Raw genomic sequence first — 23,190 nt, 5'->3', positions numbered from 1 at the left:
AATTTTCAATATTCTTACAGGCTTCTCATCGATTTCAATCATTATTTATACCCCTTAATCACTTCTAGTCGCTTCACAATCACGATCTGTTTATTCCAATTGTTTCTAGTCGGTTTTAATCACTTTTAATTGCTTTTAATAACCTACAACTGATTTTCAATCCATATAACGATTTATCAATTCTTATCACTTTCATTCACCTCGAATCACCTCGTTAACGCCGATAATCCATTTTCTATCCAAATAGTCACTATTTATCTTTTCTAATAACTTTTAACTGCTCTAATTCACTTACAATCACCAGTTATAACCTATTCATTTATCCATTCTAATCACTTTTTAATCACTCCTATTCATTTCTAATAATTTGCGATCACCTACAGTAGATTATGTATGCATATAAACACTGTTTATTCATTACAATCACTTTTATATGTATTCGATCAATTTCCAATGCGTACGATCGCTATTTATTCATCCTAATCGTTTCAACTCACTTCTAATCGCTTATTATTACCGATAAATGACTTTCATACAATCCCTATTAATCATTTCTAATTTCTGCAAGTCGCTTTTAATCACTTGTTATCCATTGCAATCGCTTTTATTCCTAATCGTATCGTTTCTATTAACATTCAATCGCTTTTATTGTGGAATAAAATTTAAAAGTACATCAATAGTTTTGAAAACTTTGAAAGAAATGGGCATTTTTCCAAAATTAGCCTTGAAGGATGCGAAAATGCAGACAAAACATGTTTCACTTCCTATTTTGGCTAATACATAGCCAAAGCTACTCTTATAATCATTATAATTCACTTTGCAATTTTTTTCATGATGATTATAGCCTTTTATTATAACTTAGTTACATTTGAACTACTGGTATCATGGATTTTCGTCTATGTGATTTAAACACACTCGAGTAATTTTTGCGATACATTCTTCTGTTTGTTGATGTTTTGGAGAATTTTTTCCAATAAAAACAATAACAAATAACAATTTATTTATAAATAATCGATATTGTAAATTGCGAATATTTGAACACATTAGGAAAATTGGCAAATATAAATAAATTTGACAAAAGAAAAAATTGGATTGAAAATTTTCGTTTAAAAAAAATCCACGTTTGCAAATAATTTTTTTCTATTCAATTTTTGGCTTCAACGAAGAGATTATGTCTTGGATATACGTAGCTTTGAAGAGGAAGATTGAAAGTACAGCACCTGCAGTAGCTCCGAACCAATAAACAAGAACGTGTTCTACGAAAGTGTTTCCGTCGCAGCCCAATTTTAATGACGTCGCCAAGGCGGGGTTAAAGTAACCACCGGAAAAATTGAAAGCTGAAACATAAAGTGAAAATTTTAATATTCATTATCAATTCGATCTTTTTCATCAATTGACCAACAAATGATGAAATTTCTATTTAAATATGATAAACTCTGATAATGAATTTACTTTACAGTAGATATCTTTATAAATCAGCTGTTAAAATAGCTTTTACACGTCTACAGAGCTTCTTCAAGTCTATAGAAGCCAAAATTCGTGAAAAATTTTCTCAAATTGTTTCTCTTTATTCTCAAACCTATTATGAGATGATATATTTGAATATGTTAAGTTATAATGATAGTTTGAGAACAAATTGGTTGCTTCCACTTCTAATTTATACCCACAAAACATCGAAATACAGAAATCCGTTCACAAATTCGTTCACAATTCCATATATGCGTCACAAATCTGTCTTGACAAGTTTCATTTAAACATAACTCTGCATTAAGGTAGTTTGAGCCCAAATATATTGTTTATAATTTGTTTCCACCTCCTATTTATTTTTCAGGGTTCAAAAGAGCTCAAAACAGAGAAATCCGTTCTCAAATTTGTTCACACTTCCTCAAATTAACTCACAAATCTGTTTTGACAATATTCATATGAATATAACCTGACATAAAGATAATATTAAGACCAAATCGGTTGTTTCACCTTCTTATTTATGTTTTTCATGTTTCAAAAAGTTTCACAATCTAGTAACCCGTTTACAATTCGTTCAAAATTCCTTAAATGCAGTCACACATCTGTCTTAAAAAGATTCATCTCAACATAACTTTACATTAAGATAGTTTATGACAAAATCATTTGTTTCCACTTCCTATTTATTTTTTTCAAGTTCTACATGAGCTAAAAATGGAGAAATCCGTTCACAAATTTGTTCACAATTACTTAAATTCACTCACAAATCTGTTTTGACAATACTGATATGAATATAACTTGACATAAAGATAAGATTAAGACCAAATCGGTTGTTTCACAATCTTTAAGGACAAGATCTATTGTGAAAATTTCATGTTTTGACTGTTTTCACACCACAGTTACGTTTTTAAAAGTCATATGAAGCTCAAACTTGTGAAAAATGTTCACGAATTGGTTCACAACTCTCTGATTCTATTTTGAAACCTTTGAAGATACGATATATTTTTAATATGTCTTGTTTTGATTATCAATCGTTTGTTTTCACATTCTAGTTACGTTTTTAAAGGCCCTTTTAAGCCAATGACCAGTCAAAAATGTCCACAAAGTGATTTTCAGCTCGCAAAAAAATTGGAAATGTCATAAATTGATTAAAAATTTCCGCTTCTTTATCCTGTTTTTGAAGACTCTGAAAAACAAAAACTATTCGAAAATTTATTTACATGTTACAAATATTGTTTCTCGAAATTTTCACGGTAAAATTTATGAAATTTCTCAATTCATACCGATAATATAGAGCAGATTGATTATTTTGATTTCAAATTGGTGAAAAATGTTCACAAATTGATTCACACCCGAAATTTTTCTTGAAAATAATTTATAAAAATACTTTTTTATGTTACCCTGTATACATATAATCTAATCAATTGAAAAAATATAAAATTACTAACCTGCGACCACCATCATAGTACAGAAAAAAGCATCGAAATAATTTCCCAATTTGGCGTTAGTTTCTCCCAATATTCTTGATACTACCCTGCATAAACACGTCGCCGCCCCTTCGATTATCACCCCCATACTGGTTTCGACTTGCAAATCCGTCGTACAATCTTCGTAAGCTTTATCGACGTGAGTCTCGACCAATTCTAGCGACCAAAGTACTTGGACATACCTATTCAAACAGAAATTGTATACGAGTGTAATACGAAAAGTAATTCAATTAAATATTAACCTGAATGTAACGAGAGCTCCTAAAAGTTGCGAGCCGATTATCCAAAGAGCTGATTTAACGTCTCTGCTTCCTTCGACGACTTCTTCAACAGGATTGTAAGGACAAGCCGACGCTTCTTCCCAATTCGATCCCCACCAAATTGTTAATAGAAAGAGGTATAGGGCGTACGCCCAAATACCCCAATTATCGGCAACTAAAAATACATTTTTTGTGAACGAATCAGCTGATTAGTGATTGCGATGCCATGATTGTGAAGTTTTGCTTCGTTATTTCTTTATTTGGTTATTTGTGACTAAATGCGCAATCTCGATTAGACGTTTGAGGACCCAAATCTATGTTCATACTTGAAACACTTAATTGAAATGATGATATTTTTGTTTGTTTTAAATACACTCGTGAGCGAAAGAAATCGACTCAAGTCCCACGCTCGCGGTCAAAAGTCTGTAGCAAAAAATTTGTAACTTCCATTGAGATTTTAGCATCTCAAAACCAAAAAATTTCAAACGAAAAGGAATCTTAAACAATGAAATAGGATCATTATTAACGGTAAAGAAAATACAAGTTTAAATTCGTCAAAATAATATTTGAAATTATCTAATCAATATTCAGTTTTCCCTTCCCTGGTCCTAATAACGGCTTCCAATCGCTTTTTCATGGATCAAATTAGTTTCTTCAATCGATCTTGTTCGATGCTATACAATTCTTCGTTGAACGCCGTTTTGAGGTCCAATTTCCAACCCAAACTTTTCTCTCAAGCTTTCTCCGATGAGATTGGTGTAGGGAACGACGTGATTCTCTTAAATATTTTCTATGTAGTGATTCGCCGTTGTTCTCCCCGCTCCACAGTCAGTTTCAATGAAAACCAACTCGGTTTTTTGCTTTCATTAAGCTGTGGCAAATCGTAGACGGGCTGGGGTTAATTTCGGCCCAGTATCTGACCATTTTTAGCTGCTTTAAGTCTTTTTCTGACTGTCCAGCCACTCCTCGCGTGTATCTGAGCTTTTGTGGATAATGAGTCGGCTATCTCTCTTGGATGTGCACCTTTTTTTCCGGAGCTGCGTCTACGATGAAGGTAAATTTTGGAAATAGCAGACTGACTCATGTTTAGCGCACTAGCCACTTCTCCCTGACTCTGGCCTTGTCACAATAGGGTGAACGGTTGAGCGGCTTTATCATTTGTTGTATCTATTTTCAGGCAGAATTCTTGTTTGCAGAGGTGTCACCAGAGATGATTTTTTTTGGTTACGAGTGAATATTTTTGAGGTAGACTGAAGGTTAACTAAAATCTAATAACTTGACTTACCTGCTTTATACTAAATTTTCCCACCAATAAACCTTCTCCCGCGAAAATGAATTCCAACGGGATAAAATTGCTTGGCGGGAATCTTCACATTCATTCGTTGACTACTAAACTTTAGAGTGGGCTGTAAGGAATTGGCCCTTTGTCTCTATTAAGTTACTCTTACATCTAGCAATTTCAATGCTTTCAAATGCATCCAGCAATTTATTATTGGATACATATTTTAACAATTTTATATTATTAATATTTATTTCATGATTGTGACTCGCAATACTTGATTTTCCGGTCCGTCCATATTTCAAATTAACTATGTGTTCTTTAAACCGCACAATAACGGATCTCTTAGTCTGCCCAATATACTTTCCGTCACAATCACCACAGCTAATTTCATATATACCACTCTGTTCCAAATTTGGTATTTTTTTCCTTAGGATTGTCCAACAATTGTTTTAACGTATTGTTGGATTCATAAACCAATTTAAAATCCACTCTGCTAAATATTCCTTCCAATCCTTTTGTATAAAGAGGATTGAAATAGGGTCAAAGGGAGCCAATTCCTTACAGCCCAGTCTATAGTTCAGTAGTCAAAGAATGCATGTGAAGATTCCCGCCAAGGAGTTTTTTTCCCGCTGGGATTAATTTTCGCGGGAGAAGGTTTATTGGTGAAAAAATTTAGTATAAAACAGGTAAGACAAGTCATTAGATTTTAGTTTACCTTCAGTCTCTGAAGACGATAGCTTGGTTATCGAAACGTTCATCAGATAGTGTAATTTTGAGTGTTGGTGTAAACAGTGTATTCAGTATAGAAAATACTGAATCTAAGATATGGAGCATTTAAATAGTCATATTTCACGTTCAAAATTTTCTGTGCTTGATATTTATAGTTATTAGTAAACAGAATAATACTAAAAATTTTGAAAAAAATTATACTCACTGATAATTAATTCATAACAGCATGCACACAACTCGATAGTGGCTATAAATTCCAAAAATAATTGTTTGCTGAATTTTTCATTATTTTTATATACGATTTTGACGATTTTTCTTAATATGGAGGCTAAGAATAGTGTGAGGATTATATAAATCGTCGATATTATAATCGGATTGATGCCAAAAATGTTCTCAGTTTTGCTAAAATGAAAAAAAATATATATAGAAAAGAACGTACCTAATAGCCCAATATATCTACAGTTATTAGAGTATATCAAAATAATGTTAAAAGATGATATAAATTTCTATTTAAGGCTTGCACAACTACACGCAAGTTTTGCGACGATTTTCTATAGTGCTAGTAGTTACATTGTTGTCAAATCTTTCGTTTATATCGACATATGACGAATTTATAAGATTATTGATATTGATAATTGAATTACATCTCCTTCGAAGAACGGGATATCATCGACAATCCGCCGAAATTGGTACCCTTAATGGCCGGTGCCCCACTGACTAGTTTCGACGTTGTTGCGTCTCTTCAGAATGACGAAACGACCTCTTGTTCGGAGTCTCTAATCCTAATCAGCCAGCCGGCGCTTCTACTTGATTCATGTAGTTAAATATTCCTCAGTAGAGGTCTTCTGACTGGTGACATCTTCACTTCCAACTGTGAACTATTAGTCAAGTGGATTTAAGCCGAGTGAAATTATTAGGTGATATATGAGGTAATTAAAAATTATAATATCTATTTACACTTATTATTTCGAATTTCATGATTCGAAATTTTTGCTTTCCATTCTACAAAAGAGAAAACAACTACTTTCCTGGCTAATACGACGAAGAATATTGAACGTCCGAAGAACGCGATGTCATCGACAAATCACCGAAATTGGCATCCCTAATGGCTCGCAATTACAAGGAGAGAGTTAGTCAGTGGTTACGACCCTCTCCTATCGCCTTCTGAGTATTTTTCTTTCCCATATATGTAACATTTCTTCCTCTGCTTTGTTAAGAATCCACTTTTGGCCTCCGTAGATCATTGTTGGTTTTATTATTGTTTTGTATAGATGTACCTTTGCTTTTCTGGAGATTTTTTGGGATCTTATTATGGCGTTTAGCACTCCCAACTGTTTACTTCCCCTCGTCATCTTCACTTCCAGATTTTCTCCTTCATCACTGTCATCCTTGATAACCACCCCAAGGTATACGTAAGTTTGAGTTTGTTCTAAGCTCATTACCTTTTCTTCGGTCAGTTGTATTGACAATTTTCTCATTGCTCTTTTCCTTTGTAATGTTGTCATTATCATGAACTTCGACTGCAAAAATATATATTGAATAGAGAAGCTGCAACTACGGTTGCATTATTTACCATCTTCAACCATTCTATTAATAAACAAGCTCATCAGGTTACAAGGACACACCGACGAGAGTTGAGCTGGGTTTTACCTAATGGTTTAAGAAGGATTAACAATGGAAGTGGATATCGAGAAGTCCTGTTAGTTGCTAGTAGAAAACCTCAAGAGCTGGTTAACTTCCAGTTCAGGGAACTGTTGGACGTAAAGAAGTAAAAAGTACAAAAACAAAGATTTGATAGCGTCTCAATTAGCTTCAGCTGGTGCGGCTTCTAGAGGTTGAAGATTACACAATTACAGTGTTGAAATAGAAGGAAAATGCAGTAAAATGGACTACACCAGATAAAACTACTCTAGAAATGCAAACCAAGACAAAAATATGTGAAAAAATCGAAGAACTAATTATTAGAGCGTCTGGTAGTCCATAAAGATTGACAGCATCTAATGTAACATCACCTGGTGCTCCTTCTAGAAGTTGAGGAAATCACTCAACTAGTTACGTTAATAAAAAGCAGCCAAAAAGAGATAAATGCATTCCACTACTTTAAGACTGACACCCTCATAGAATAAAGGTGGTAGGAAGTTTGTTGAGGGTTGAATTTTGGAAAAGACAGAATTGGATTAGGTAGGTGTGTTGTTATCTTGTGGCTACTCAACCGCATAAAAGTGTAATAGTAACTGTGAGTTTGAAGAGAAAACGATGCTCAATTACTTCTTCGAAAGCCGTGGGGAAGTCTTTAAAGAGTTTCTTCCACTGCGCTGTTACCTCAACTAACTCAAAAACGACATAAATGTTGGACCTCTACACAAAAGTGATGGAGGTGCTGTCAAAAGTCGGTGTATTAGCAGATCAATATTATTATTTATGTTAGAAGTACCATAACCAGCCAATTTATGATATATATGTTTTATTTTACTTTACTGCTTAGAAATTTTCGAAAATTCCACTTATAAACTGATAGTCATACTCCTAGAAATTGAAGTATTCAAATGAGGTAATTCTAATTGCTATAGTGTCAAAAATGCCTCAATTTCATTACGTAATTTGAAGTATAATAAAAACTGGAAAAGCGACTCAAATATAACGATTAAATAATTTACCTGAATCCCAAAATACCCAAATGTTTGAGTGTTTTCTTGGTGACGCGCCAATACGATTTTTTCGTCTTTTTAACCATTTCGCCGACCTTAACCTTTGCTTCGTACATGGTCCATATTATCGTAAAAATAAAAGAAAATATAACCACTATTATGTGTATCCCAGATTTTTAAAACCGTCGATGTATTTGTACAAATGAACTAATTATGAGAGAGCATCCGATACAGAGCCAACATTCTAGGATTCATCTAAAAATAGATTTTAGTGGGAATATTATGGTCCACAATAAACGCGATTTTTAAATATGTTTTTCTATAATAATTTTTTTTTATTTCGTGTAGGACTTGGGCAAAAGTTGAAAATATTCATTTAAACATGTATTGAAGATGTCGATTTCACAAATCCAGTTCTTTATTTCGAATTATCTGCTTTAGGAAATGCACCTTGAGATCTCTATTTATTTCGCTCATATTCTCGATTTAACTTGAAATCTGTTTATTTATTTCATCTATATTCTCGATTTATTTTAGCGGAAAATTCGTATGAATCCACTAGTACGTATAAAACACATACAGCTTCATAAAAAACACTCTATATTTTACGAGATTTCTACCGAGGAGTAATTTTCTTAAATCCGAAAATAAATTTATCCATAAGGTAATCATCATACTTCCAAAACTACTATTATCACCAGTCCTGTCTCAACGAGCTATTGGACCGTCGAACGCGCCTACGTGGGCATGAAAAAAATTTTTGAAGCTTGTTCTGAGGTGGCGAAGGATGAATGGTACCTGAGTCCTAATCAGGCGTTGGGAACAATGCTTGCGTGAAACCTGGCGAAATTCGAAAAGGTCTGCAGACATCCTCCTCTTCCTCTCGAGGGCTCTAAGCAAAATACCAAAGTATCGGTTTCTAGCGATATCGAATCTGAACGGTGCTTTTGGTAATATCATTGGTGCGGAGAGAAAGGAAAGCAAAAGCAGCCGAGGCGGCTCAGGAATTAACGGCTTCGGATCGTGACGTATACTCAACTTCAAGCTCTCCTCTACTCAGAGCTTCTGTTTCTGAGGTCCAAGTGAAGCCTGTTAGGAGGACAACAGCCACTGGTTCTAAGCTCATCGAATAACGTAAACCGTGAACCTGCACACGCACTAGCGACTGTGCAATCGGAGGGATTATTGAATTTGCAGCTAGCTTTAAGGGCCAACCGGATACCGGCTTCTTGGAAGAACATCTGTTGGATTTCATTGTCGCAGTGAGTGGGGCCATCATACGATCTATATCCAGGAGCGGGACCAAGCCAGCGCGGTTTTCCCCTCTTCTGGTGATAGAAAATCATATTCTAATTAATCAAAAGCTTTCCAAATGACATCGACTTTTGGTAGTGACAAGATACGAAAGGCCTAGTCGATGCTGTAGGTTTTCTGCCGATTCCTTGAAACCTAGTGAAATGATTTTTCTGCCAAATACTCCCAACTCTTCTTTTAAATTTTGAGGAAATTTTATAATCCAGAGGGTAAGAAGTGTGTTTTTGGCAATGAAAAACCGCTTCATACAACAGTACAAATTTCGTTTAGATCATTTAGAGGACTCGGAAATTTAATTATATCTATATTAACATAAACAGAAAGCTAATATAGAACCTGCTTCCTTTTGACTATTCTTCACAACTATTACATCACTTAATAAGTCGTGTGACTAATACACAGATGGCGCTGCCATAGTCAAATCCATATGACGGTGGACTGCAGCCGGTGAATCACGTTCGAAGCATCCAAAGCCACAATAGTCAGCTGGGAAGGTTATGGCTTTAGTATTTTGAGTTGCGCATGGAATATTCTTAATCGACTATCTCCAAAAGGGAGAGACAATCAATAGAGAATACTACATAGAGTTGTTGGATCGGTTGAATGCAAAAATTAAGGAAAAACGGCCTCATGTATTGAAGAAAAAACCACTGTTTCACAAAAAAAATGCACCGATTCACAAGTCGATGGCAACGATGGTTAAATTGAACAAATTACACTTCGCACTGCTTCCTTATCCACCGTACAGTCCAAACCTGGCTCCCAGTGACTACTGGCTATTCGCTGATCTCAAAAAAAATCGCCGTTAAGAAATTTAGCTCAGTTAAAAAGCAATTGCTGAAAATTAAGCCTATTTTGAGGCAAATTATATATCCTCATTCAAATACGGCATCGAGAAGTTAGAGAAAAGAGTTGAAATGATTGTATTGCTCTTGAAGGAGATTACATTGATGAATAGAATCGATTTTTGGTAAAAAAAATGTGTTTTTGTTAGTTAGTCATACGGCTTATCAAGTGGTAGTTTATATATTTATTTTCTTATTATGATTCGTATCAATTTTTTTATTGTTATACTTTATTATTTGATTTTTTTATATCACTTTCCGCTTCTTTCTTCCCTATTATTCGATTCAGTATGTATTCCTCCGACTGTTTTCCTTAAATATGTAAAATACACTGCTACAACTGCAAAATTTTCAACCTTATAACTCGAAAATATATTTTTTGCTATTAAAACTAACGGTATACTCGTAATTGTTGGAAAACCAGACCATTTTACCGGAGGAAAATTCGCATTTAAACTTTGTATCAACCGCAAAAAATAAACAGTGAGAAAGAACGAGATAGACGTAAAAAGTTGAGAATAAAGTAAGCAGAGTTCTAAAAGTAGCTTAGTTTGTCGGACTATCGGTGCATTATCAAGTATAAAGTTGGAGGTAAGTCCGTCACAATGCCCTCCGGAGTTATTTACCCAGAGTTTCGGGATTAAGTTGACTAGAAGACTTCACAAAAAGTGCCTGTCATTTGAGGGTTAACTTCTAGTTGGGCCCAAACTTTTACAGAAACAAATTAAACAAAAGCGGAATTGAACCGAAACTAAATAGGACTGAAAAATTAAACGTTAGGTAATGTCTTTAAGGATATTAATTGACATAAAAAGTTAAGACAATTCATTTATCAACAAATCACGTTTATCTATGTTGTTTTATATTATGTCAGTTGATTTCAAGTTCTATGAATCTTATGTCGATTTTATTTGTTCCATGTCATAAAGCGATAGATATTTTTCAAATTTTGTATCAACCCGTACTAAAATGCAAATACAATCTATAAATGCTCATAGGACAATTTATGGAATTTACGAATGTCTCTTCACTTTGTTTAAAATCATCGTAAAAAAATTGAAAGTAAAAAAATATGCTTCTAAGTAGCATCTCGCTTCCCTTTGGAGTTGTCCAATTTGAAAAATGACAACCATTTAATAGTTTTTAATTTAAGTAGACCTATAAAGCTCCCTCGAAAGTCACCCTCGTCTAATAGGGATATTGAATAATTAATCAACAATCAAGGGCGTAAATATTTAACGAACTTTCCAAAAATTACAAGAAACTTTTGCGAGTTTTACGGTTTCTTCCATCTGGTCCATTACGTTTTAAGCATCGGGGAGTTTTAGAATTTGGTCATTAGTTAAATGCATCATTGGAATCATTAAACTGTCTTTATATAACCAAATAACATTGTAAAAACCATTCTCTACAGGCACAAATTGAAGTTACACTATAAAGAAACGCCATCTACAAACAACTAAAAGAAATAAAAAACTGTATATACGAGGTTTACCCGGAACTTCATTTTATAGGTTGCAGTTGCCGTAGCCAATCCCATCAACGTTCAGTTCGATTCAGATCGCTCTGTGTGTAATTAGCTACTTATTGAAAGCTACCCTTGCTGTCGGCATAGAACTCTCTCTGATTGAGGAACAGCGCTTCAACATCAAGTTTATTGCAAAGCTAGGCAAAAATGACCGTGAAATTTTTGGTGGTTTGAAAAAGGTTCACGGATACAATTATCTGAAGGAAGAAGTGAAGCCCTGGACGTCCGTCGACATCAAATTCTGATGAAAATGTTGATTGAATTAGGAATTGGTTTTGAAATGCGGTAGATTAACAGTCAAAATGAGAGCTGACGAACTGTCAATCCCCAAAACAATCGTTCACGAAATTTTGACACAAAAACTTGAAATGAAGAAATTGTGTGCGAAAATCGTACCGAAATCCAAAACAGAAAGCAAAGAGGATGAGTCTGTGCGGATTGGTTGGAATCAGAGGAAATAGAAGATTGTTTTCTTTGATTCTAGGGGCATTGCTCACATGGAATTTGTTACTCCAGTCCAGATAGTTAACGGAAATTTGACGTTGAAGTTTTGAGACGTCTAAACAGCTCGAGTGGTCCGACTTTAGCCGAGGGTAGGTGAATCTTTCATCACGACGATGCGCCCGCCAGTGCGCGAGTTTTTGGCCCGAAGCTCAATCACCGTGACAGACCACCCACCTCATTAACCCGACTTAGCCCTTTGTATCTTCTTCTTGTTTCCGACATGCACAATGGTGCTTAGGAGGTGTGGAAACCGTCAAGGCAAAAACTACACGGCAACTGAACAGTTTAACAACTGAAAACTCTCAGAACTGTTATTAACAGTCTCAGGGAGAGTACTTTGAAGAAGATCATATTGTAATACCTGAATAATTCTAAAAATAAAGTTATTATTCAACTTTTATACCTATTTTTCGGACAAACCTCGTGTATCATTCATAGATATTGATAAAGCAATCGATTTGGTTCTTTCTCAGAGCAAATATAAAATTTCGAAAAAAATTATTCCAACTTCAACCTTGTATATTTCTTAAAAATATGGAACTGAAGGAATCCAGTATATACAGTTATTTGAAGAGACGTTTTCTGATCCAAATAGTTTATCAAAGGTGGTTATTGGTGATGATATATGGTAATATGGTTATGACCCATGATCAAAGCAACATTTCAATCAGAATCAGAAGACGCCATCGTCCAAAAAAATGATGTCAAATCAAATCGCATTAAAATATTATTGATTTGATGCCAAGTGTGAAGTATACTTCTTCCAATATCAATTGCAGATTATAAAAACTTATAAAACGTAAATAGACGAGTAAAATGTACCTGCCTGGAAGGGAGTTTGGTTTAAACAGGGTACCAGACGTGAACTGAGTTCTTTTTGTACCCCATTCGTTTATTAGAACTTTTACCTGACGCAAATAATCTTGTCGCCAACGAACTATCCTTGACGATTGTCAAATGAATTTCACCAAGTAGTGCCACTGCTTATCGCAGACTGACAGGAATATTTCGAAGAAATTGTGTACATAGGCCTTCCGACAGCTTCGGCCAATAGAAATGCATTTATGTTACCGAATCGATGTTTTCATTGGTAAACAGTGGAGATGATGAGTTCCAGTGTACTGACGGTTTGTTAGATGTTTACCGTATTTTATACGGGGAGTAAACATTATTTTTCATTTCTCAATTTGGTTTGAGTGCCGTCCGTATTTATGAAATATTGATTGTTCCTTGCATAATTGTCTTCTGATATTGATATTACAAGAACTTTACCTGCAAAGTTTGTTCCCCCAAATCAGAAGCTTGAAGAAGATCGCGAAACAGTGTACGTGCACCTGCACACGTGGCCATTTTAGTTAAATAGTTCAAAACATTGCAGAGGTGAAAAAAGTGAAAATAGTGAACAGAATCTTAGGAGAAACGGGGGATTTTGCAGAAGCACTAAAAATTTTCATTCGTGTGAAAATATGACAACTTTTCGAGGTGGAACTGAAAATACTAATGTATATTTGAATTTATTGTTTCACCTTGTATAAAGAAACGAGGTTAAATTTTTCATTTTATAGATAAAGTCAGATTTTATAAACTCACTTTAGACATTTCAGTATTTTTGTGTGAACGTCTTCAACGCGGAGCAGGACTTTATAACGAATTTCTCTTGTAGTATCTCAAAGGAAAAATTTAGTGCATTTTCTTATATATAAAACGGAGTCAGAACTTTTACATATAACTTCCTTCGGGCGCCAACCGAACTTGTTTAGAACAAACCTACAGATATCATCACCAGAAGGCAAAAGTGCACTCCGGGGACCACTATATGCTTCTACACTTTAGAAATTTGAAGAAAATTTTAATATTTTCTACATTTGACGACGAAACTTTTTATTATCAAAGTTCTAATTTTATTAAAGCCGTTTTAGAAGTAAGAGACAATGCCGAGATGATTCTACTAAGTTATACTGTACATTTTGAGAACCTTTAAAACGGATTTAAACCGATAAAATGAAAGCAGGAAGGCTTCTGGTTTATCTCAGAAACACAATAATTTGTTACTATCAGCTGTGGTTTATTTTTTTTTTGTAAAAATAAACGTTTACATCTATTTTTTTATTATTTTATATCTAATCTTCTAAATCTGAATAGAATAATTTTTTCACAAATGAAAACATCATTTTTTTTCTACAATTCCCTCCGGAGTTATTTCTATCGTAACCATGGAATTAAAAGAAACTTTTTTCTCGTAAAAAAATCTCCCTTTTTACGTTTATCCTTTTGATATGATCCTTTTGATATATCAAAATGAATAGCGTTGACTCCTAATAGGAGAATCAAAAAGCAGCTAGATCATTATTTTTGATTTTGATAACGGTACACTGGATGACCGTATTTTACACAAAGCAAAAGGATGTCATTAAAGAAAAGGGACATATTAATATATATACAGTCGGGATAATAATGAAAAGGTATTTTCTAAGGGGGTAGATCCCTTTTTGAGCTGGGGAAACTCTGTAACGAGGTTACTCTAAAAATCTAATATTTTTTGTGATATTTAATAGCATTTAGTAAATTTTCTATGATCTATGACGAGATATTTTCATTTTAATAAACATCTTTGAAAAGGAAAAATCAAAAACACAGATGATGGCTGGTTATATGGAGAAGAGTATAAACCGATACAACCGTACCTGGAGAACTTACCTCTTCGAAGACCTCTATAATAATAGTATTTATCAATGTTCTGGAAGTATAAAAAGACCTGTAAAATACACGTAATCTGGTGAACTTGTTCATGAGCCAAATGGCCGACGATAAAAAACAATATAATTAGACCTGCTTCCACCATTATACTCTTGGAACAAAAAACGGCCAAGACAGCGATCCCTTTCTGAAAACACCACGACCCCAGCCTTTCAGCAGAAAAGTTTTCCTATATCAGGACCATTTCTGAAATTAACCATGTGCTATATAAAACTGACAGATATTAATAAGAGCGGCAATTAAGATGACAGTAAGGTAATGGATAAGAAAGAGACTGAAGGGAATAAAGAAGATGATGATGAATTAAATATTGAACAAAGTACAAGAAAATGTAAAATTAACAAAATGATGAAACGAAAGATACGAATTGATATAATAAAATTCGGTATTTGAAACGTCATGTCGACTTTTGAGGAAGGGGCGTTATGAAATCTAGTAGAAACAATGAAGAGGTAGACATTTTAGCCTTGCCAGAAACAAATCCAAAAAGAAGATTAGAATTAATGAATGAAATAAGGTTACAAAGCAAATACAACCTAACCTAACCTAACCTAACCTAACTAAACAAAAATAAATGGACATGCACCCACAGAAAGAGAAGAATCGACACCGAAATACGAGTTTTATGAAGATATGGCAAGCACAGAGGTAAGATATATCGATGGTCGTAGGAGATACGAATGCTAAGATGGGAAGGGAAACGATATACAAGAAACTAAAAGGCGGATGGAGTAAGCACGAGCAAAGTAACGAAAATGGGAAGTTACTAATTGAATTCTCTATGGAACATGAAATAAAAATAGCTAGCACGAGCTTTGACCATAGAGAAATACATAAAATAATATTTGTCTTATTTATTTTTATGATTTCTTTACTTGGGGTTGATTAATCAACACTGCCTCTTACGTTCTTAATTTAATTAAATACTATACACTACATTAACTCATAATAAATCATTTATCACTATCACTTACATAATTTAAACATTTATTTAAATTTTTCGATAACTTTGCTAATTTGTTCACTACGATTATATATCATAAACTGAACTAAACTGCGCTACAAAACTCCTCATATATTAATAAAGAATATCCCAAAAGATTTCTCCAAACTTCTAGAACATAAAGAAACAAAACAAATAAATAAATAGACCTTCCTAGAAATTATTCAAAACAAACACTGGAAATAAACCGCTTGCTATAAAAAAAACTTGAAATCATATGAATTCCGCGATGTATAAAAAATATGCGCCTTCGCAGAAATTTAAAATTCCATTGTAGTCTAAGGATCCATTTCTCGTACTTGTATACAGAACCAGATAGAAAAGAAACATCAAAAGTTAGTGAAAGATTAGAAGTTAGAGAGGTGCGAATGCAAATAGAGATAATTTCTTAGAAGTAGGAAATATGAAGCAATAACTATCAAGAAGACTGAATGTAACCAAGAGAAGGAAGAAGTAAAATACATCAATGATACAGGAAAACGTGGTGAAACAGGAAATTTTGGAGTATTTCAGCACACATCTAAGAACAATGAAAATAGAAGACAATGTGGAAATGGAATTGATGCTAATAAAATCAATGGGGCAGGTGGCAGAGCAAACGTTAGGCTTGGAGAAGAAAAAAAGCAGGAAAGGATGGTTCGATGACGAATGTAAAAAGAAACTGGAGGAAAAGAATCTAGTACGAGTAAGTATACTAAAAATTGACTCGACAGAAGCCCAGAGAAAATATTCAGAAATCCGAAAGAATACTAACAAGATACTCAGACGTAAACAGAGAATCTACATGCGCAAAACACTGCAAAATATTGAAGAACGCACTAGAAACAAAGAATTGAGAAATTTTTACCAAGAGGCAAAAAAATCAAGAGAGAGTACAGTTAATTACCAAGTACCTTTTATCAGGGACAACGAGAGAAGGTTTTAATAGACCCACTAGAAAAACTTAAGAGATGGCTCAATTCTTTGAAGGAGTACAGGAAGAAGAACCGGAACAGGAAGACGATATAGAAGACGAAATAGAAAATGAGGATCTCGTGGAAGAGGCAAGTGATGAAGAGATCTTAGAACATATAGAAAATTTGAAAAATCATAAGAGTGGAGAAGAGAATGTGATTCCAGCAGAAATGATCAAATACGGCGGGGAAGATATACAGAAATGAATATGAAGAAGAATAAAAATTTGGAATGGAGTGATGGAATACTAGAATAATATGTTCAATATACAAGAGGAAGGGAGCTAAAAGTAAATGTGAAAATTATAGAGAGATACCACTTCTTGATGTTGGGTACAAAGTTTTGGGTAAAGTTGTGAGTAACAGATTAAACGAGTAATAAGAAGAAGAATACTCGGAGAATACCAAGGAAGAGGGACAACAGATCAGATATTTACCTTTAAGACAATTATGGATAAAAGCTATGAACGAAATCTAGTCTTCGTATTGTAGATTTTAAGCAGGCTTATTTGGGGTTGAAAAGGGATTAAAGCAGGCATATCCATTATCGACTGTGGCTTTTAATCTGGTGTGTGTGTGTGTGTGTGAAAAAAAAATTTCAAAATAGCAACATCCACCATAAACAACAAATAATTGCATTTGCAGACGATTTAGCTTTAAAAACCAGAACAAAAAAAGAAATGGAAAGAGCATTCTGTAAACTAGAAGAAGCTGCAAAAATAATGGATTAGAAAGGTAAAACAAAGTATATGGTGCTAAGACGAAATGTGATTGGTAGGAAGGAATATATGGAGATTAAAGCGGGAAAAGACAAAAAATATAAGAGAAAAATTTTATGAATTCGTATACCTGGGAGCAACACTGTCAAATTAAAATTAAGAGCGGAGAGAAATAAATAATAGCCAAAGGAAGTAAAGCCCTGGGATCATCAAGTAAAATGATAAAATCAAAGGAGCGAGAGAGAGAGAGAGACAAAAAACTGAAGGATTTGTGTAAATACCCATCAAGAACTAGATACATAAAAGCCCAAAGAATAAGATGGTTGGGGCGTACTAAATGAATACCGGGAAATAGATTTGCAAAAAGGGCCATTGAAGAAGAGAAGGAAGAAATTAAAGAAAAAATTGAATCGTAACCTATGGGGAAGAATTGATAAATTAATAGAAAAACCCTTTTAAAGGGGTGATTCGTTGCCCGAAGTAGGCAGATTGAGACAGAATCGGATCACTTCTAACCAATGAACGAATAACCACCCTATCCCCACCCTTCTCTTGATAATGGCTCCAAAGTGGGAACTGGGACTATTTGACTAATGGTTCGCAGTTGAAAGGAAGAATGTTCAATTACATGAATCAAGTAGTAGCGCCGGCTGGCTGAGTCTTCAGTTGGGATTAGAGACTCCGAACGAGAGGTCGTTACGCCATTCTGAAGAGACGCAATAACGTCGAAACTAGTAAGTGGTTACGACCTACTCCTTGTAATTGCGAGCCATTAGGGATGCCAATTTCGGCGGATATATTTCATCGAAGTTTGATTATTTCATTCAAACAACCTACGAGCCCAAGTAATTGGAGAGAAAAAAAAAATGAATTTATACTGGTAAATGGTTGAACCGCCTTCTCTTCTTCAATGGCCCTTTTTGCAAATCTATTTCGCGGCATTATTTTAGTTTGTCCCAACCATTTTACTCTTTGGGTTTTTATGTATCTAGTTCTTGAAGGGTATTTACAAAATTCTTTAGTTTTTTGTCAGTTCTTCTTCTCCATAACCTTTAACTGGAGCTGAAGATAGATCTAGGCTGCGGAAAGGCTATGGACAATCTTTTCTGTAGGAGGTACAAGATTTCACAAAAGCTTTAAGCCTTCTTCAAGACCTACAAGAGGATGCTTGACTTAATACAGCATTAAAACTACTCGCTTGCTCTTTACATAAAAAAATCGGAAACATTTTCAACCGAGGGTATAACAGGTTACCTCATCTTGATACATCCATGTTGTAACTTTTCAAATAACACAATTATGTTCTTTTTAAACTACAAATTCAAATTAAAATTCTCCATTTATTATTAAATTAATTAAAAGTTCCTTTTATAAAAGATATTATACCCACAATAATTACATTGTCCTATAATACGCGGCAATACAATTTTTCAAGTCGTTTGTGTTATAAAGTTTGCAAATGACCGTCAGTTTTTGTGTTAAGAGAGAAGTTTCGGTGTCGTGTAGTAGACATAACGAGCGGTGATGAAGTCCTTCTACGTTGATGGCTCCCGAGGGAATCACCGAGTCTCCGGACTCGGTCACCGATGCGATGGCAGCTCAGGAACTCTTGACTTCTCATTTTTCCTTTCCCGTTAGCTACGGCGGACGGGTAGATTGTTTTATTTCGAAGTTTTACTCTTTTATATCACCCAGGAAACAGATTTCGAAGCCGCGGAAATGGAAAAAAAATTCTACTGCATATTCATATTTTTACGATATTTTTGAGGGTGAATTATTTTTGAAATAATTCACTATTATGGAAATAATCTGTATTTGTTTGGTTTTAGTGGTTCAAAAACCTTTTTCAGTCCATCGCCTGAAGCATTAAACTAATTGGGTATCAAATTACCTTATGTCAGCGTAGAATGTGTATTCTCTTACAACCACTTTACTCTATACTACCCTATAATTGAATTTCTCTAATAGTTCTTCTCCAAAAATAAAAGGTGAGATCGATATTTTCCTAACTTTCAAACAATGTTTTTGTTATCTGTATTAACAATTGCCTTTTTCCTTTTACCTATGTCAATTATTTTTTCTTTTTTATATGCAACTGTCGAAATGAACTTCCATAATTCAAAATAAGAACGCAGTAGATCTGTTTATGGTCTCTGATTAACTAGGATTCAATTTCCGAATCAGTTAAACCAAGCACTTATTGAACTAAGTATCACTTTAAGTTGTGGGAAACAAAAAAAAATATTTCTACAAAGCTGCAAAAAGCGGATTTCTTTGCAATAACAGGCGCATCAATATCACTTTAAAGTGATTTTTAGACTTGCCTTGAAGCAGTGAAGTAGGAAACGAAACAGAACATGTAGCTGATACAAGTTTTCAGGAGAATTTGGAAGGAACGCATAAACGTCGAAACAGTTAATGAAAAAACATCAATTTTTGATTGTTTACAATCATTTACAGACATTCGTATGAAAATTTTGATGATACAGAAGAATTAGTAGTAAACTTGGTTTTGGGAAACGACTTACAGATTTATAAAGAAGAGAAGGAGAGTTTCAAACAGCACGCGAAGTTCCAGGAAAAGCGAAATTTCAAATAGAAAATAATTTGAAAGAAAAACTCCAAAGGAAAATACATCCGTTCTTGTTTAGAAAAGAATTTCTGACAGTAGACAAAGTTCTTGTCGCGGTTGAAGATGATAAGGATTATTATGGACTGATTGGCGTAACTTGTATAATATTACATCGTTCCAATACGTTGGAAAGGTACTGTTCTTGTACGTATTTTCAGTATATGTCATTCAATTGAAGCGTTAATAACAATAATTTTTTCTTAACTCAAATATGTCGAACTTTGTTCATGAAAAAGTGCTTTTGCGGAGAGTTCTTCTTCATTACTTTAATATGAAGAAAAATGCTGCCGAAAGTCATGATATTTTGGTAGAAGTTTATGGTGAACATGTTCTAGCTGAGCGAACGTGCCTAAAGTGGTTTGCACGATTTAAAAGTGGTGATATTCGCTTGGAAGACGATGAACGTCCTGGGCAGCCAAAAAACTTTAAAGATGAAGAACTGGAAGCATTACTCGATGAAAATTGTTCCCAAACACAAGAAGAGCTCGTAGAATCTTTGGGTGTCACTCAATCAGCCATTTCAAAATGTTTAAAAGCAGCTGGACATATTCAAAAGCAAGGAAATCGGGTTCCAAATGAACTCAAGCCGAGAGACGTCGAAAGGCGGTTTTGCATGTCTAGAATGCTGCTGGAACGCCACAGAAGGAAATCATTTTTGCATCGGATTGTTACTGGTGATGAAAAATGGATCCATTACGACAACCCCAAGCGCAAAAAATCATATGTGAAATCCTGCCAATTCAACGGTAGAGCCGAATATCCATGGTGCGAAGGAAATGCTCTCTATTTGGTGGGATCAAAAGGGTGTGCTCTATTATGAGCTGCTGAATCCTGATGAAACCATCAATGGAGAGCGCTACCCAACACAATTAATCCGTTTGAAGAGAGCAGTAGCCGAAAAACGCTTGGAATATGCGACAAGACACGAGATAATAATTTTCCATCATGACAACGCTCGGCCCCAAGTTGCTATTCCGGCTAAGAACTATTTGGAAAACAGTGGATGGGAGGTTTCACCTCATCCGCCTTATAGCCCAGACATTGCTCCTTCTGGCTATCATTTGTTCCGGTCGATGCAGAACGGAAAACGGTTTACATCAGAGCAAGATATCAAAAATTGTCTTGATTAATTCTTGGCTCCCTAGCCGGCGCATTTCTTTTGGGATGGGATCCACAAATTGCCAGAAAAATGGAAAAAGGTCATAGCTTCAGATGAGCAATACTTTGAATAATAACTATTGTACATGTTTTTCTTAAATAAACCTTCAAATTTTGAAAAAAAAACCACGAATTGAGTTATAGAAATTGTCTACTAAAAGAAGTAGTACGGTTATGGATTGCGAATGATTCATAATTTTATTACTCTCCTATTAATAAAACTGGAATACAGAAAGGATCGACTACACCGCTCCCAAAGCGCATCGACCCATCAGCATTACAAGATTCTTACTGGAGAGATTATATGCCCAACAAATGCCTACCTGGCAGGCAAATTCAGGGTCTTGTCTCTGCATCATCTTGAGAGGAAGGTGGAGAACGCATTAAGCTGTGAAAAAGTCGGAATGGAGCATTTATTAACATTGAAGGGGTATTCAACAATATCTTTTCGGAAGTTATCCGCCGTGCACTCGAGTGGACCGGAGAGGAGTATTGTCTTCAACTCCGTAGTGTCTGGTCGTTGACGACTTGATCACTTGTCTAAATAAGACAGACTTGTATACACAGACTTACGCCGATAACTTAGTTATCCTTTGCCCAAGAAAGAACGCCTCCACCTCGCGGGGCTCCATTACATAGGCACTACTGCTGGTTGATATGTGGTGCCAGTCAGAAGGCTAAGGAGGTGCAGTACTGGTACGCTTCCAAATGTATCGTTGGGAGATGTAACTCTCATGTACTCTAGAGCCGTAAAGTATCTGGGAATGAGTCGGTATAAAAACTGCTCTAATACTAACACGTGGACAACAAAATAAAAAAGCCAACCTGCACCCTCTGGGCACGCAGAAGGGCCTTCGGTTGAACATGGAGTCTTTCACTTAAGATTCTCCACTGGATTTATACATCAATGGTCAAATCTCTTCTCACAAACGTGGCCATCGTATGGTGGCCCTGTACTCAGAAAGCAAAACCAAGAGCACGATTGTACAGAGTTCATCGCCTCGCGTGTTTCAGTATCTATCACTACTAGGGCGCTTATTAGGCATCCCACCTTTGGATCTAGCGATAGAATTTGCAGCCATGAGGACAGCATAAGGCTGAACATCTACAAGATCTGTGAGCTGGATCAACTTACTGGCCATGCAAAAATCTGAACACAGACTAAAGGTGAATGCCCAATCAATTCTATGGGCAGCGACAAATGACACCTACGATTGTTAGCAATAAGGGGTTTTGAGGGACACATCTCAGAGCGAGAGTAATGGATCGGTAACTCCAAGTTGACTATACTCAATAATGGAGATACCTGGTACACAGATTGCTCCAGGAGGAATGGCTTAGCTGAAGTAGACTTCGATGTGAGAAACGACGGGCCTATCTAAAGACCTATGTGCTCTACGTCATCTTGGCTGCGCACAATATAACTATGAACTATGATCGTTTATAACGAGGGCGGTTAATGATGCTACCCTGGAAATTACACTAACAAAGCCAAAGTCTTCCTCATATAAATATTATTCTAAATATAAAACGTTAGTGGTGCCTCATTTAAAATTCTTCCTAATTTGATTATAAAAATTTAATTAATCTGGATCCTCTTGATGTATTTCAAATATGAATTTTTTCTGTACGTATATAATGAGAAACTCCACTCCGCTTGTTCAAAGAAACATCATGATTCATTTTTAAGATTTATAAATCCATAAACGAAGTAATTTCCTTCAAATCTCGTTAATATTCAGTCTCTTCATACTTCTACTCAGTCTTTTGCGATAATTTAACTTAAAGTGATTGAAAGTCCTGATATAGAAACTTCTCGAAACTTCAGTTAAAACTTTTCATGTATTCGTATAATCCTCAATCAATAATTTTAAGGCGCCACTGTTTTATATAAGAAAAGTTTTTCGATT

At 35.0% G+C, this 23,190-nt stretch overlaps 1 protein-coding gene across 1 annotated transcript in view; it reads right to left on the bottom strand.

Moving 5' to 3' along the window:
- Window positions 1-983: 983 nt before the first annotated feature.
- Window positions 984-23,190, bottom strand: part of LOC130902197 (aquaporin-11) — a 148,736-nt gene continuing 126,529 nt past the window's right edge. The window contains exons 2-6 of the mRNA XM_057814104.1: window positions 7,877-8,122; window positions 5,425-5,621; window positions 3,191-3,383; window positions 2,910-3,130; window positions 984-1,337 (exon numbers count right to left, since the gene is read on the bottom strand). Of these exons, the coding sequence (XP_057670087.1) occupies window positions 1,141-1,337; window positions 2,910-3,130; window positions 3,191-3,383; window positions 5,425-5,621; window positions 7,877-7,983 (915 nt within the window). The 5' untranslated portion in view covers window positions 7,984-8,122 and the 3' untranslated portion in view covers window positions 984-1,140. The remainder of the gene's footprint in view (window positions 1,338-2,909; window positions 3,131-3,190; window positions 3,384-5,424; window positions 5,622-7,876; window positions 8,123-23,190) is intronic.

Source organism: Diorhabda carinulata, chromosome X, assembly GCF_026250575.1.
Source record: "Diorhabda carinulata isolate Delta chromosome X, icDioCari1.1, whole genome shotgun sequence".
Taxonomy (NCBI): Eukaryota; Metazoa; Arthropoda; class Insecta; order Coleoptera; family Chrysomelidae; genus Diorhabda; species Diorhabda carinulata.
The sequence above is the reverse complement of the archived record's forward strand: the minus strand, read 5'-3'. Positions and strand labels throughout refer to the sequence as shown.